The sequence below is a fragment of the Typha angustifolia genome, chromosome 4, assembly GCF_048772165.1.
Source record: "Typha angustifolia cultivar Huaian chromosome 4, ASM4877216v1, whole genome shotgun sequence".
Lineage (NCBI taxonomy): Eukaryota > Viridiplantae > Streptophyta > Magnoliopsida > Poales > Typhaceae > Typha > Typha angustifolia.
Window position 1 is genome coordinate 4,015,142 of NC_133242.1, and position 16,541 is coordinate 4,031,682.

The 16,541-nt window shown below is 36.6% G+C and overlaps 2 protein-coding genes across 2 annotated transcripts; one reads left to right on the forward strand and one right to left on the reverse strand.

The window, feature by feature from the left end:
- Nucleotides 1-243: 243 nt before the first annotated feature.
- Nucleotides 244-5,386, reverse strand: LOC140759272 (protein BREAST CANCER SUSCEPTIBILITY 1 homolog). Its single transcript, XM_073095784.1, has 14 exons — nucleotides 5,247-5,386; nucleotides 5,065-5,118; nucleotides 4,916-4,986; nucleotides 4,315-4,428; nucleotides 3,535-4,034; nucleotides 3,358-3,456; nucleotides 2,261-3,247; nucleotides 2,078-2,178; nucleotides 1,788-1,974; nucleotides 1,584-1,684; nucleotides 1,358-1,475; nucleotides 1,109-1,274; nucleotides 912-1,030; nucleotides 244-790 (listed from the first exon to the last, which is right to left on the reverse strand). Exons 1-14 carry the CDS (start codon nucleotides 5,300-5,302, stop codon nucleotides 449-451), a joined length of 3,015 nt encoding a protein of 1,004 aa, XP_072951885.1. The 5' UTR covers nucleotides 5,303-5,386; the 3' UTR covers nucleotides 244-448.
- A 9,393-nt stretch (nucleotides 5,387-14,779) lies between these two features.
- LOC140759329 (tyrosine decarboxylase 1-like) lies at nucleotides 14,780-16,541 on the forward strand. The gene has a single exon (XM_073095859.1). It carries the CDS (start codon nucleotides 14,850-14,852, stop codon nucleotides 16,371-16,373), a length of 1,524 nt encoding a protein of 507 aa, XP_072951960.1. The 5' UTR covers nucleotides 14,780-14,849; the 3' UTR covers nucleotides 16,374-16,541.

The following is a 16,541-nucleotide window of genomic DNA, read 5'->3' on the forward strand; positions in this document are numbered from 1 at the left end:
ACACATTTAAGTGATGAAAAAACCTAGTCTTCAAACATTATGCTTATCACATGTTTTTGCTCTCCTCATCCACATTCCAGCCATTGGTTTATGATGGTTCTTTGTTGGATCATGAGCTACTGTATTGTGTTGGAGAGTTGAGCACTCTCACTATAATTCTTATTCGAGTTGATCAAAGAGAGAACAGCTGATTAGAATATATATCGCAATCTGCTCCAAGAACAGGTAAGTATAATCACACAAAGATAATTAGTGACAAGCTCAGAAAGCACAATCAGCAAGTGAGAAAGCCTCTTGTGCATATGTAATGATGTTGGCAAAATTATTGAGTATTGTTGCTCAGAATAACCTCGTGAGGACAGTTACATCCCTGCACAGCAATCGGATTCAATAAAAAAGTGAACCAAAATATAGGCTCTTGCCATAATATCAGAGCAACATTATCCTTTCAAGTAAGAGGTTTCAGCTTGCAGGCAGCTATTGAGTCTATGATCCATGTATTGCTTGCAATCCTACTCCCAGAAGCTTGAGCAAGATCCTGAGCTTCAGCTCGCCTACGATCAAAAACTGAAGGATCATCGCTACGGTTGCTTTTACCCGAATGCTCAATGCTGTAGATGATGATGGTTAGTGAAGATTCAGCTAGCAACTTTTGCTGGTCTCTTAGAATTGGCTTCCGGTGCAGAATTGTCCCTCCAGCTGCGATAACAAGATCTTGAAGAAAGCCTCTGTAAGATGGCGTGAAATCTCTGGTGAAATAGAATCTGATGCCGTTGAACAGCTTTGGTTGCTGCAGGTGAACAGGAGAATTAGATAAGAACATCATATTTATGCAGCAGAGAAGCACAACATAGTCACTATAGAATGTAACCGTTTGTTTATATACAGCAGATTGTCTTTTGAGAAATTACCTTGTTGATGGCCCTTAGTCTTCCTAGTCTAGGGCCCTCATTAATTCCATGCACATCGACGATGATTTCAAATTTCTCCTCATCAACTGGTTTCTTAGCCTCCGTGCAAGCTTTAACCCCTGCAATGAAACCATCATTACATAGCTATCTCATGCCTACTGAAGCAGTCAATCTTTAGTGTGCTAAGTTTGTCTTACAATCGATGGTTACTATCCATTTTCCATTCAGGATTGCCATCAAAAATTTGAGGGTTCTCTTGCATGCCCCAGTCCTATCAGTTGATGCAATAACATGAGTGACAGTTGGGCTCCAAGATTTCAAGATTTGCACACCAGTCAACTTTGTAAATTCTGAGACAGTTTCCTGAATTAAACTTCTTGGTTAGAAGTTATACAAAAGAAGTTATTGCCCCTAGTAGGAAAACTGAAGGAAAAATATTTAACCACCTTCTCGGCATCAGAAAGAGCTGAGCAGCAGAAGACCCACTTGCTTGCTGATCCTGAAGGCCATGTCCACATCTGACTAGAATCATGACCAGATTTTCTTGCAGAAACTTCAGATAATCTGGAAAGTCAATCATTATACTTGATTCAAAGAAATTTTTTCCAGAATACCTTGATATTCTTAATCATTTTATAATTGCAGAGAGAACTAACAGGAGCTTATGCATACCCTTTTGAAGTAATTCTCTTTTTTGTTTGCTTTTGGGGTTCACAAGTATCGAATGGTAACTTGGATGACTGATGAAGAGGGCATAGCATCACAAAGTTTTCCTGTCATAATGGTTCAAAAAAAGTTTACCACAGGCAGAATAGAGTTTTTAATTGCCTATCCTCTCATAAGGCCTTCATGATTCATGAAATGATATTTACTTACATCATCCCATCGGCATTCTGGAACTAATTTTGCACAAGTGAAGTGGAAACTCTTACGACAATTTCTCTCAAAGCATCCAAGGGCAGCACCTTTAATGCCGCAACAACAGCATTTTATCCTTCTACTTCTTGCTAACTCAGTTGCAAGATTGATGGCCTTATCATCTTCAAAATATACATCAGGGGCCCTTTAAGTGTTAGAACAGATTCCTTAATTAGTATCCTGGTAGAGAAAAAAAAGGAACTACTAGATGAAACTTAGTTTGAGAAAAACTTGAGAAGAATACTAACCATTCCATGCAGTTCTTGTGAGAGAGTATGACATTGGCTCCTCCAGTATAATCAGCAGCAACAGGCTTCCCATTGACATAATGAACCATCTCACCAGAATCCTGCAGAATAACTCAAGTGTAAAAACTTCAGAGAAAATGCCATTTGACAGAGAATTTGAGCGACTTAATGGATCAAAGTTACCTCTGTGATACTGGCAGACTGGCAAAAAGCACAGGAAAGCTCAGAAGCATTGTCACATTTTTTCAATATACTATCCTTTCTGCTGAATCCACCAACTTTCTTCAACTTTTTAATAGCCAAAGAATCTGTTTGGATAACTCCACTTTCATTGTCACTAAATCCAGAGCTCATTAAAGCAGGAGGAATATGTATAGCATCCTTATTAGTAGATACATCAGCAGATTGATTTGTTATTCTTCCTTGCGTGTTTGATTCCATTATTTGCGTATTTTTGATCTTCTTGTCTTGTGCATTGTGAGAATCAATGGCATTTTCACCTGTATTGCCCAAGAGTACTGGTCTTTTTGAGTTCATTTTCTGTGAATTCTGACTCCTTGCTTTTGCTTTAGAGACAGAACCGGCAGAAACCTCTTTAAGTATTTTATCTGTAGCATGACCAGATGTTGGTCTCATTCGCTTTCTTGCAGACTCAAGGCTGCTCTTTGTCTTGCTCATCCTTGCTTTAACCAGTACTGCTTTTTTTTCGGTATTGTCCTTCTCTTCTGCATGTATAGTATGAAACTGCTTAGATAATTCTACCATAGCCACATCATCCGTAAAACTCGTTGGTGCTTTAGTACATTGTCCTTTATCACTGAGCGGGAGACGGTTAACACTACGGGTTTTTCTCATTCTGGGCCTTGATGGACTAGTTCTTTCTGAATCCTTATCTTCTACGCTTGAATTTGGAGCTATTTCGCTGGCGCTAATATTCATTTCTTGATTGGACTCACAGGTTATAACATCTGTGGTACTGCACAGAGAGGATTTCACACATTTCTTTTGAGCTTTACTATTTTTTCTTCTCTTCTTAGATTTTCTTTTTCTGGCATCAGCAGTTTCATCTTCCAAATTTGCAAGAGACACATCATTGCAAAGTGCCCCATTCTCTGAGCATTCTTGGCAATCTTTCTGTTGTATCTTGTCTAGTGGTCTCCTACCTTTAGTCTATATAAAGAAGATTTCAACATTAACTACACACCAAAAGAACAAAGCGATACTGATAAAAATTGTAAAGAGTATGATTCCAAAAGGTATTGTTCAATTGAACAGCAGACCTGCTTACTCGGTGGAGTTGAACATAGCTCAGGAGAGCAAGGTCTCTGGGTCCATTCAAATACTTCGCTGTCAAAAGCTTCCATAGCCGTTGCTTTACTCTGCACTTAATGTTGCAATCTTAGTAAGAATAAAGCTGAGAGCCAAAAGCATATGAACTTGGATATAGAAAAGCTTACAATTGGAGTCATGTTAAAGGGCATCTCATCGTCGGAATCCTTCATATCACTAAAACAAGGTGCATTGTGATGTGAAGGTGTATCCAATGTATGCTGACTACTTAGTCTTTCTGCGTTCTCCAGCCCATCTTCTTCTTGTTCCTCTTCCTCCCTCAGCCAAAAAAAGGGAGACAGTGAAGGACTACTCTGCTTGTCAGAAGCTACCTGCCCATCCTTATCTGTTTCATCATTGTCTTTCAACGGACTGCTCATGTTTTGCAACTTCAAAACCTTTGGTGGTCGTGTTGGAGTATCAGAAACAGGGTATGGTGTAACGTGTATCCGTTTCTTTGTAGGGAAAGAAGGCCTTGTTGGCTGGCATAAAATAGAAGTCGTTGCATTACCATCAGACAATTGCTTTTGCTTCTTCCTTGATGATCCTTTGTTTTTTATTTTCTTCTCACGTAGTGAGGTTTCTAGTGCATCCAATTTTCCATCATTATCATCTCGTTCTGACCCATCTTTAAGCATGATTGCAGATAAAATTGTTAGTAGTCAACACACAAGAAGACAAATCCAAGCTATTCATCGCATGAAAAATGATCAGCTACGAAGAAACTCGAATTAGGCCTCGTACTGTGGCAATTGCTTATATGCAATGAATTATTGTTATCATTGTCACATAGCACGGCTAATAAAAACTTATCTAACAAGAGTAAACCCAGTTGCATGGGCTCACATCAGTGGTTACTGGACTAAAACAACCTTCCAAACTCTTACAAACAATCTCGCAGTGAATACCTGAGTTTTTCTCTGCAGGTGCTACTTGAGTTGAAAGAATGTTAGTTCCTGTCTCAAATTCCATGCTCTTGAAGATGCTTACCAAACTATCCATGTGAGGAACCGGACGGACCTCTGCATCAGGATCAAACCATATTTATTATGACAAACAAATGAACTTAAATCACAAGCAATTAATACCTTATGAAGAAGAGAACAAATTTATGAGCAAATACTTTATTTATTTCCATTAATTACGCTCGTAAGAAAGCTCCCATGGATTCGCATAAGTCCATTTCAAATTGTCGTCAATATACCATAGTCCTTGATTCAAAGTAACAAGGAAAATAAGATGATATATGCATGGAGGGACCCAAGTGCTACAATCAACCATGATGCTGACTAAAAACCTTAACCTTCCATTTGAGTTCATCTAATCCTCTTCTACTGTGCGGCTAAGTTTACCTAGAGCATGTCATAAACTTAAAATACAACCAGATTCAGCACACAAATATAACAGAGGAAACGACCAAATGAATTCAAGATGCAATTTTTCTTTAAAATATCTCTTTTTTTTTATCTTCATAGGATTCGATAGGATTAGATTGTATTGTAAACGCACCTCTTCGGCGAAAAGGAACTTTGCAAACCGGACAGGTAGATGCCGATTTCATCGACTCCAAGATGCACGAACTGAGCAAAAAGTAAATCAAAATAGATATTCGTAGTGATTATAGAAACTATCGAGAAAGGAGGTAGAGTAAAGCTCACTTGCAGAAGACGTGATTGCATGCGATCGAGACCGCCGAGCTGAGGAGACTCCAGCTGCCAAAAACATTAATAGAATTGGATGATTAGTGAAAAGAGAGAACAATTTCGTGGGTTTTATTGATGAATTCGAGATTTAAAAAAAAAAAAGATGAATCTTTGGGAGAAAAAGAAAGCGTCGATACCAAATGGGGCACTTGAGCTCCTTGCCCATCTTCTCTAGATTCGCGACATCCGCCATGGTTGGACGCTAGAGATCAAGAGAGATAGAGAAGAGACCTTGGAAGAAAATTTTAGAAGACGAGGAGATTTGGGTAAAACTCTCGGCGTCGTCGCTAATTTTTCCATTTTCATTTTAAACCTTTGAATTTTCTGGCGGCAAAACTTCCCTCCGCGAGAGTTTTCTGCACTTTTTGGCGGTACCCAAAATACTAAAATAACAAACAATTGAATTTTGAATTTGAAATAAATTTAAACTGGTCCTTATATGTTCACAAACTTTTTTAAAACTAGTCCTAATAAGTAGTATAGATAATGGCATAGATCCATTTTTTGCAACTTTTTATAATTATTTCTTCCTGATTGTAGTTGTTAGTAATTATTTCTTAAATTATTATTAGTTAAAAAATCCAACAATTAGTCACTGTTTGTATTATTTAGGGTTTAATTTTCTCTTTACATGATGTACTTTGGACTAAAAACATTTCATGTTACAATCACAACCAGAGAACTTAGCGACTTCAAAATATTACTAAGTCTTTCGATCCATCGTGATTAGTTGCTTTTAAAAAAGAAAGAGTTATTTACATGGACACCCCTTGAACTATACTGGTTTTTACGAAAACGTCCTAAACTTTTTTAGATTACAATGTCATTCCTAAACTTTGAAAGAGTTACAATGTCACCCTTCTGTTAGTTTGCCGATAGGAAAATTAGGCAAATCGGCTTACGTGATAATCATGTTAGAATACATTACTTGCGAAATGACTTACATGCCATTGTTTGAGGGAAAAGAACTAAATTTCATCTTGGTCCAATAGTAATGAACCATTTTACCCTTCCACTTTCCTCCAATATATTCTCCTAAACCCTTCTTCCCACCATTATTGCCAACCCGAACTAAGAGGAAACCTCATGTTCTCTACCTCCCTCCTTCGCCATCCCGTTCTCTGCCCCCCTCCTTGCCTCTGTTCTTCCCTCCTTCCTTGCCTCCATTTTGTGCTCTCCCTCCCATGTGATTATGACATCCTTCAATAGTAGCAATAGCAATTGCCACCAAATCATGAATAATTGGTCGATTACATACTACTACAGCTTATGAGTAGCGATTAGAACCTCATTTACAGAATATAATCTTAGAAGAAGATTTATGGGTCGTTAATTTCAAGGTAACTGTTAAATTGATCCTCCTACTTCTTCTAGGGCAAAGACATTGGGAATGCTGAAATCACTTGCTATGGGAATGCTGAGTTAATTAAAAATGTTAAGATTCTACAGGCAGATAAAATGGATCTAGAGAGAATGCTTGTGCACATGAAAGAGAGATACGAGAAGATCTGCAAGAAAAATGATAATTTGTTAAAAAAAATAGAAGCCGGAAAGAAGAGAGATGAAATCAAAATATTTGTATCTTATTTTGGTTACATTAATTTTAGTAATGTTTGTTAAGTAAGATTACTAGTTATATTGTATAGCTCTCTTGATGACCCTGTTATTAAAATCTGAATGAATGAATTTTATGTGAAGCTTGCTATATAGCTTTCTTGAAGTAAGAATAGTAGTTAAAATCTGAATGACTTAATTTTACAATTACATGAACAACCAATACATTTTGGCTGTGATGAAATTCATTTATTCAGATTGCTACAACAACTAATAAGCAAATATCTAAAGCATTGCACAACCAATAGACCACAACCAGTCCATGAACAACTAATACAGTCACAAATAAAACAAGTGCATAATCATAATCCAATTAAACCACCAAATAAACTTCATATAATAATGCTCTAGACATATGTTGCATTCAAAAATGCTCATGATTGACCAAAATACCTCGAGTTAACTTAGTACAAACAAGTTACTGAGTTAACTTAATACAGATTAGTATATAGTCTCAAACAGTCCTGTCTCAAACTCAGACAAATTAGCACAGATAATTCCTAAAGTTTTGTATGGCTTGCTTTGTGTGGGAGGAACTCTTGAAGCAGTAGAAGCTGAATAAGTTCTGTCTGGGTGTGATGAAAATACTCCATCTCCAATTCTTCTGATTTTTCTGCCCTCCTAAAAAAGTTGAACCAAGAACAGTTTCGGTAGTAGTTTACTAAAAAAGTTGAATCAATAATAGTTTTGCCAAAAATTGAAGAGTAGCAGATCTTGCTAGATGAAGAACCATTTCTCTTTACTTTTGACACATTTACAGATGTAGGAACACTACTTGGTGGACCAATAGCTGCTGGAACACTACCTAGTGGACTAATAGCTGTTGGAACACTATTTGGTTCACCACTAACTGCTGGAACACTAGTCAGTCCACCACGGGCAAATGCACTGGCTGGTGGACCACTAAATTATTAAGCATAACTCAATAAGTGAAAAATATGACAATACAAAAAAAGTAATTATTGTTCAAAAAAAGTGAAAGTGATTACCTGTCTCTTTGCTGATTGTCCACAAGTTCTTACATTATGTCCATCTTAATTGCATTTCTTACACCTTAATATTGTAAAATATTTTCTAACTCTGAGGGGGTTTTTTTATGCTCATTTATACCTTTCCTTCTCACTTTTTTAGGCTTGTATAATTGTCTTACTATGAAAGGTGGTTGTATAGGGTTATAATTGTAATGGCCCCATATCTTCTGATCTAGTATAGGATTTATTATATGATCATATGACTTCAGATACGTTAACAAATGGAAACATTCATGGACACAATTTTTTTGTTCTCCTCCGTCAAAATTATAGATGCAACTACATGTGGAAAGATGAGCTATCTTGCATTGGAGAGGCAATGTAATCTAAACCCACATTGTTTTTTACAAATAATAGTCACCCCTTGAGCTTTCATTCTATAAATACTTAAATTCGTAGCCATTTTTAATGTGATACTCCTTTAACAACTTTCTAAATACTGTCACAATTAGGAAAATCATTTACAGCTTCAGTTTAGAAGTTTTCAATACCTTGTCATGATATTCTTCAAATAGTTGTGTTCTTTCATCATCTGAAGAGTGAAGAATGGTTTGTATGATATCACTACTATTTGATTGCTGATCATTATCCAAAAAATATGCACCATGAGATGAATCTCTTTTTTCCACTGAAGCATTTTTCCTTTTGTTCTATGAATAATTTCTCCATCTTCATTAGATGAGCTATCAATCCATTTATAGCTGTCTTCAGAACTATCATTTGAATGTTCACTGCTTATTTCACTGCCTGATAGTTCTTTCTCAATCTGATAGTTGTCCTCATCTTGCACTTTGTTTATTTTCAGCTGTGAAACTCTCATCTTCAATTATAAGTCCTTTATTTTCAACTATAGGTCCCTCAATTGTAAGCCCCTTGAATAATAGTTGAGGGACTATGTTAACTAAACATCAGTAGCACATAACCATCTATTTTTTACTTAGATAAATCCAAAGAAATATGTCTGAGGGTACATGTAATAGATCTTGATTCTACTTGGTAATTCTAACTTTTCTAAAATATCCATCATTTCAATATATGACATCAGATCAGGATCAACATCAGTATACTTAATTTCACCATCTAGATAATACTTATAGGGTTCCTTTACAAATTTTCCACCATAATGTATAGCCAAAATATGACTAGGATCACACATCTGTTGGCAATACTATAAATAAATGACTGTTATAAAATTATACCCTAAAATAGTAGCAAATAAAAAAACATGGAACGGTATAAACTTTCAACTCAAACACTATACCCCAATATAAGTGTAGATTATGAAATGCCAAAACTAGTTTTTTTACTCCCTTAAGGACATCTAGAGATTACAAATACATGCCAAAATTAATACCTTTTATACAAATCTCAATCCCTAGAAATCCATGACATACACATTGCCCATATCAAGGCAGACAATATTTAATTATACATTATAGGGTTTCCAAGATGAAAAGTTGCCAAAGATCACTACCATGCGTATACGACACAAAATACATCTCGAAGATCAAAAATATGATGAGATCACTTTATTTTTTCTTACTTAACAGCCAAATCTTCTCTAGCTCTTATAAGAATGAAATCATTTGCCAATAGTCACGGGATTCCTTTATGATCACAATGTGGGAAGATCGCTACACCGGAGAGTGGGTTTGCTGGCCAAGATCGTCTACTAGGGTTTGCTGGGTTCGATTTCTCGTCGGTTTCGTGAAGGAGAAAAGACAAGTACATGAAAAAGGGAAATTGGGTCCTTAAAAATCTATAAGTTCGTTGAGGGTATATAGGTAATTTCATAAATTAATTTCTTTCTACTAGTTAAATTGGTTAGCTTACTGGGGGTATAGTTAGTCATTACGCATTTTTTGTCAACATCGTTACCCGTTTCACTTCGTCTCAAAATTTAGGGGTGACATTGTAACCTAAAAAAGTTTAGAAGATCTTCGTATAAATCAGGTATAATTCATGGGTGTCCGCGTAATTAACCCAAAAAGAAACTAAATCATAGAAAGAGAGAGAGAGGATAGCTTCAACAGAGAGAAACCAGAGATCTCCGAGTTCAATAAAATACTCCACGATAGCTAGTGTGACAAGCAAGTCATGTACGTGCATGCAGTTTGCATGCACGTATTATTTTATACTCTTAAATATTTGTATTATTATGTCAACTTGAATAAAAATTATTTTACTCCATGAACTTTTATTTTGTCTCAGAAATTAAGCCACCATAATATTTCTTTCTTAATGCATATTCTTTTGACAGATGCATGATCATTTAAGTTACTTTTGTTAGCGATATTTGTCTACGTAGTTTTGTCATAAATACATAAAGACATAATAATATAAAATAAAATTCAAAGGAGTAAAAGTAATTTAAGTCATAGATAAAATATGAATGAGCAAGAATTATATATATAAAATGTTCTTCTATTGATAGGCTCCTTATAGTTTCTGGTTAAGAAAAAATTTAGAGCAGGTATTCTAACTTTTTACTCTTAAAATTACCTCTAATCTAAAGTAAGATAATTCGGTGTGTAAGTCTTGCCAAATTATGTAACGATAGATTTGATGTGTGGTAATATTTTTATATTTATTTATAGTATATATTTTTTTGGGTTAGATTATATAAGTGTATGTTTATCTTCGTGTCACCCTCCTCTGTTCTATCGCGTGGGTCATGTGTTTGTCTTAATTAAAATCTATATAGAACAATGAAATTAATAAGTAGGCCCACAAAGCACAATATAGGTGCATGTTTATATTTGTGTGACCCTCCTTCGTTCTGTCAAGTTGGTCGTGTGTTTATCTCAATTAAAATCTATATGAAACAATGAAAGTAATAAGCAGGCGCATAAATCATAATATAGATTTGATCGAACTGAAAAGATATTACAATTTTGGACCATCAAGCAAGCTCCCAAATTAAATAGTGAAAAGTGGTGTTAGTTATTTTTTTTTTTCTCTCTCCCAACTTTAGTGTTCTCTAATATATATATAGAGAGAGAGAAAGAACGGAGAGAGTAAAGCGAGAGGGAGATGTGCTAAAAGAACTAATATGCCATTTTTCACGGGTTGGAACCGGAAACCAGTATCGGATGAGTTTTATCGGTAAAACCGGCTGTTCCGTCAGATCATACTTATAATTTATTCTTGGGCATTGAAGTATTTACCTATATATATATATATATATTTGTAAAGACTTCTCTATTTTCTGACATTGTTTAAAAAAAATATATATTTTTCACTTTTATTTATGTGTGAAATGCTTCACCAATAATCTCATTATAATCTAAATAACTCGCTAATTCCGCACATAATTTATTTACGATCTGAATTAATCTGTTTCTTAACTCTAATAAACTACATCTATTTAAATAACCTATACGAATCCGTGTTATCGTTTATGGCCATGCATGTTCCCATTAGTCAGTCTCTTGCCAACCAAAAGTCCATGCATGCATGTCACGCATGCTATATATACACACAAACGTGGCGAATAATTAGGAGCGGTCGGCGGTAATAAATTGGGACAAGAAAGAAACATGCATAATAATGCCAAGCATTGGATGCTTAATGCACATGCTGGCATGCCACATGCTAGCGAGAGAGATTTTAGTATGGAAGTTCTTATATTATCTATCAAAGTAATATAGTTATTGCTATATAAGCACTGCATCAATAAGATAGATCTTAGTATTCCGAAAATCGATTTAATAAGTCACTTTTTGAAACAATAGTTCATATAATAATATAATTTAGAAGAGAATTATTCAAATTTCGAGCCTTTTAATTTTGACTACATGTAGGAGGAGTTTATATATAATTCTTTTTATCGAACTTATTATATCAAAGACATTGATCGTATTAGCGTTTTATGTGTGGCAAAATAAATAAATAAATAAATAAACTGCTAATAAGATTAAAATTATATTTTGTTAACTTACATATGTAATAGGTAGAGTGAAACAAACCTCTTTTAATATTATAATTTGGGTGTTGATCCATTTCAGTAAAAAAAAAAGGTTTAATTTGTATCGTAAGCTAATATAATTTGTGTTATTTTAATTTTACTTTATAATTTGTGTCATCATCACATGCAACATTAAATGGCTTTTATATCGTTTAATTCCCTATTAATTAGAAGAGAGAACGTGTAATTTAGACTATAAGAGATCGAGGTAAGTATGAAGAGAGAAAATATATATTATATATTCTTTAAGTGTGTACCTGAGATAATATAAAAATAGAAAATATTTCCAGATTTAGAGTTTCTTTTAATAGATTTTCTCAGTAGAAGTAAAGACATTCTTTAGTTAGTGTCAATTAATATCGTAGTGTACTTGGATTTATATTTTCTCAGTTAGTATCTTCGGATTGCATATACATTTAACTCTGAATTCTATAGTTACAGACTTTAGATTCCATTACTATAACTATTAATTTTTAATATATTAATTAAAATATACATAATTTATTGAAATATTTTATTAAATTTAACTAACAGATATAACAAGCATAGTACCAATAGCGTTGTGGCAATTGATTTGCCAGTTCGATGTTTTGTGGTGCATTCAAAGTACATAAATATATAATGTGTACGTGATGAGTAAGTTGGTGAGCTTTGGGCAAAGAAAGGAACGTCTATATTTATTTATTTATTAGCTAATTTATGAGCCAAGTTGCGTATGCACATGCTGGAGATGTGAAGGTTAGGTGAATCTTTAATTTGGGATGTTGGATGCCAAGGATATTCCAATAATAAGCGATGCAACACGTGAATCATATCACCTATTCACATCGCATTCCCATAATTCCCGTAATCTTAGGGTGTTAAAATAAAAAAGATTCCTTAAAATCATAGAAGATAGGAGCGAATAGAAGTGCCACTGGTTCAATGGTGTTCATTTTACCCTCGATGGCTATCTTGCCCCTTTAATTTTCTCGTCGTTCGCATGCTTAAATGACCAAAGTACGTCTTATTATGTTTATTAAGCAAAATTATTTTTTTAACGTATATATATATATATATATATCAAATACGAAAGATTTGGAAAAAAATGTTAAATATATTTGACCAACTTTATTTATGGTCAAAATTACTTTACCCCGTGTACTTCAAAATATCCGATAATTATGACTAAATTAAAACCGACAATTTCTTCTGTCAAAATTAATAGAGCACGCTTAACTTACTAAAATATCCCTATTGTGTTTATTAGGCAAAATAGAAGAGTTTTTTATCTGAATTTTTTTTTAACCCTCGTATTAGTCTTCCATCGGGATATGATATAATTATTAACTTTATAAAAACTACGTTTAACAAAACTAATTATATATAGTAATTATAATTTGTGTAAATCATAGAAGATAGGAGTGAATTATAAAATATGTAGAATATAGGGTGTGATCTATTAAATTTATTAAAAATTTATTGATAAAATGACTAAAAATCATTTTTTAACATATATATATATATATATCAAATACGCAAGATTTGAAAAAAAATATTAAATATATTTGACCGACTGTACTTATGATCAAAATTACTTTATCCCGTGTACTTCAAAATATCCGATAATTATGACCAAATTAAAACCGACAATTTCTTCTGTCAAAATTAATAGAGCACGCTTAACTGACCAAAATATCCCTATTGTGTTTATTAGGCAAAATATAAGAGTTTTTTATCTGAATTTTTTTTAACCCTCATATTAGTCTTGCATCCATATATGATATAATTATTAACTTTATAAAAAACCATATTTAACAAAACTTATTATATATAGTAATTATAATCTAAAAACTAAGGGTATTAATTTAATCGTAAGGATATAGAAACTAGTTTTAAAAGGTACAAGAACTTAACTATTCTCTTTCCCGAACCAAACCAGGCCTTAAAAATCACTCTGAAAAGTCACCAAAAGAACACTCGTAATAAATGGTAGATCTGCCATGCAAAAGTAATACTAATTCTTAGCACTGCATTGCATTGCATGGATCTCTTGGAGACACGAGGAGATAGAACGAGAGAGAGAGAGAGAGAGAGAGAAGATGAGACTTTTGGATGCAGTCGTTATGCGCGTGGCGAATAATAAAAACACAATGGAGAGGTGTGAATCACGAGGCGTTGTTTAATCAATAATTTATTCATCGTATCTTCTTCCCCTCGCTGCCCCGCCCCCGCGTAAACTCTCTCTATTATTATTGGTTATTAGTTGGCTTTATAGATCACCTTTTTCAAATTTAAAAATAGATACTTCTATTCTCTCTGATATCCGTTTTGATTTCAAAATTAATATCAAGCTCTAATCATAACCCCAATCAAATTCGACCGTTAATATTTGATATTACTAACAGTCACTGTATTTTATGATAGATTAAATTTATGACTGACTAGCCTAGGTATCACTAATAATTCTTTCTTGTTTCTCCTCTCGGGAGGTAGGTAAGGTACAGTAATTCTATCTGGAAAGGAACCTTTTGATTTAATGAGGTGATTTATAAATAGTTTGAATAACAAAGGTATGAGTCCAAAAATGTACTAATAATTAAGAGCATTTTGATAGTTTAACTAGGAAAGTTACGTAAACTATAGATCAAAGTCAATAGTAGTTAATCTGTGTAAATATCAATAGAGTGTTAGATAAAAATATATATGAAAAAATGAGGAGTCGAATAAAAATATAAACTGTTATTTAATATAAAATATTATTTTATCTCATGTATGATTATTTTATATCAAATTAGTCATATACTTGAGACTAATCAATATCAAATAAAATAAATTATGAAACACCCAAGTTACCATTCTCTAAGATCAATTTGTCTAACAAATGTAGTGTAGTAGCGGTATTTGAATAATTTGGATATGAAACTGTTTGCACTCTAATAATTTCATTTAATTATAAGTATAAGTTCTTGAAAAAAGAAAGAATTATTTTAAGCACGAGTTGCCAACTTTGCCAACTACCCTTTCGGTTCTGCACCTATATATACTCCACCCTACCCTCCCCTCTCTTCTCATCCCACGTTCCAACTCCATTACCAACCTCTCTCTCTCGTTCTCTCTCTCTTGTTACTCCTTTCATACTAGCAGTAATGGGTAGCCTCGCTGCAGACATTGCCAACCCGGCCTGTCCTTTGAACCCACTCGACCCGGAGGAATTCCGGCGCCAAGGCTACCTCGTCATCGACTTCCTCGCCGACTACTACCGCGACGTCGCCACCTACCCGGTTCGCAGCGAAGTGGATCCGGGCTACCTCCGCAAACTCCTACCCGACTCCGCCCCGAACCAACCCGAGCCCATCGAGACCATCCTCAAAGACGTCTCCGCCACCATCGTGCCCGGCTTAACCCACTGGCAGAGCCCGAACTACTTCGCCTACTTCCCTTCCAGCGGAAGCACCGCTGGCTTCCTCGGGGAGATGCTCAGCACCGGGTTTAATGTCGTCGGCTTCAATTGGATGTCGTCGCCCGCCGCCACGGAACTAGAGTCCATTGTCATGGACTGGCTCGCGGAGATGCTAAGGTTACCGAAGGAGTACTTTTTCTCCGGAGGCGGCGGCGGCGTGCTTCAGGGGACGACCTGTGAGGCTATCTTGTGCACCCTCACGGCGGCGAGGGATGGCGCGCTGAGAAAGCTCGGCCGCGGCCGCATCGGCGACTTGGTCGTCTACGGTTCCGACCAGACCCACTGCGCGTTGAAGAAGGCGGCGCAGATCGCCGGCATCCACCCAGACAACTTCCGCGCGATCAAGACCACCCGCGCCGACGCGTTCGGCCTGTCAGCGGCGGCGTTCCGCGCCGCGATGGACGCCGACACAGCGGCCGGGCTTGTCCCGCTGTACCTGTGCGCGACGGTGGGGACGACCTCGTCGACGGCGGTGGACAAGCTCGACGAGCTGTGCGTTGCGGCGGCGGAGCGCGGCGTCTGGGTGCACGTAGACGCGGCGTACGCGGGCAGCTCGTGCATATGCCCGGAGTTCCGGCCGTACATCGACGGAGTGGAGAATGCCAACTCCTTCAGCTTCAACGCGCACAAGTGGTTCTTCACCGCCCTCGACTGCTGCTGCCTCTGGGTCAAGGAGCCTGGCGCGCTGGTCAAAGCCTTGTCGACCAATCCGGAGTACTTACGGAACAAAGCGACCGAGTCAAAGCAAGTGGTGGACTACAAGGACTGGCAGATCGCATTGAGCCGGCGGTTTAGAGCTCTCAAGCTATGGATGGTTCTTCGGAGCTACGGCGTTGCCAATCTTAGGAACTTCCTCAGAGGCCACGTCGGATTGGCCAAGATCTTCGAAGGACTCGTCAGGATGGACGGCAGGTTCGAGGTGGCGGTGCCCAGACACTTCTCCATGGTCTGCTTCCGCCTCGCGCCGCCGCAGCTGCCCGGCTTACGAGTCGGCGAGGAGGAGGAGGAGGAGATCAACGAGGTCAACCGGCGCCTGCTCGAGGAGGTCAACGCGTCCGGGAAGTTGTACATGACGCACGCGGTGATCGGCGGGGTGTACGTGATCAGATTCGCTGTCGGGGCGACCCTGACCGAGGAGCGCCACGTGAGGAGCGCGTGGAAGGTCATTCAGGAGCATGCGGACGAGCTGCTCAAGATCTCCGAATTTTGAGTGATTTGGTTGATTTTATTTATAATATTATGTGTGTAATTTTCTTTCTCTTTTTGTGGTGGGTGTTAAATGTGGTCGTAAGTTCTTGTACGTAATAAATCTATTCCAAGAGTTTCGGGCATACGATGATTTGGAGCTGTAACGAGTTAACAGAGGAACAAATTTTTA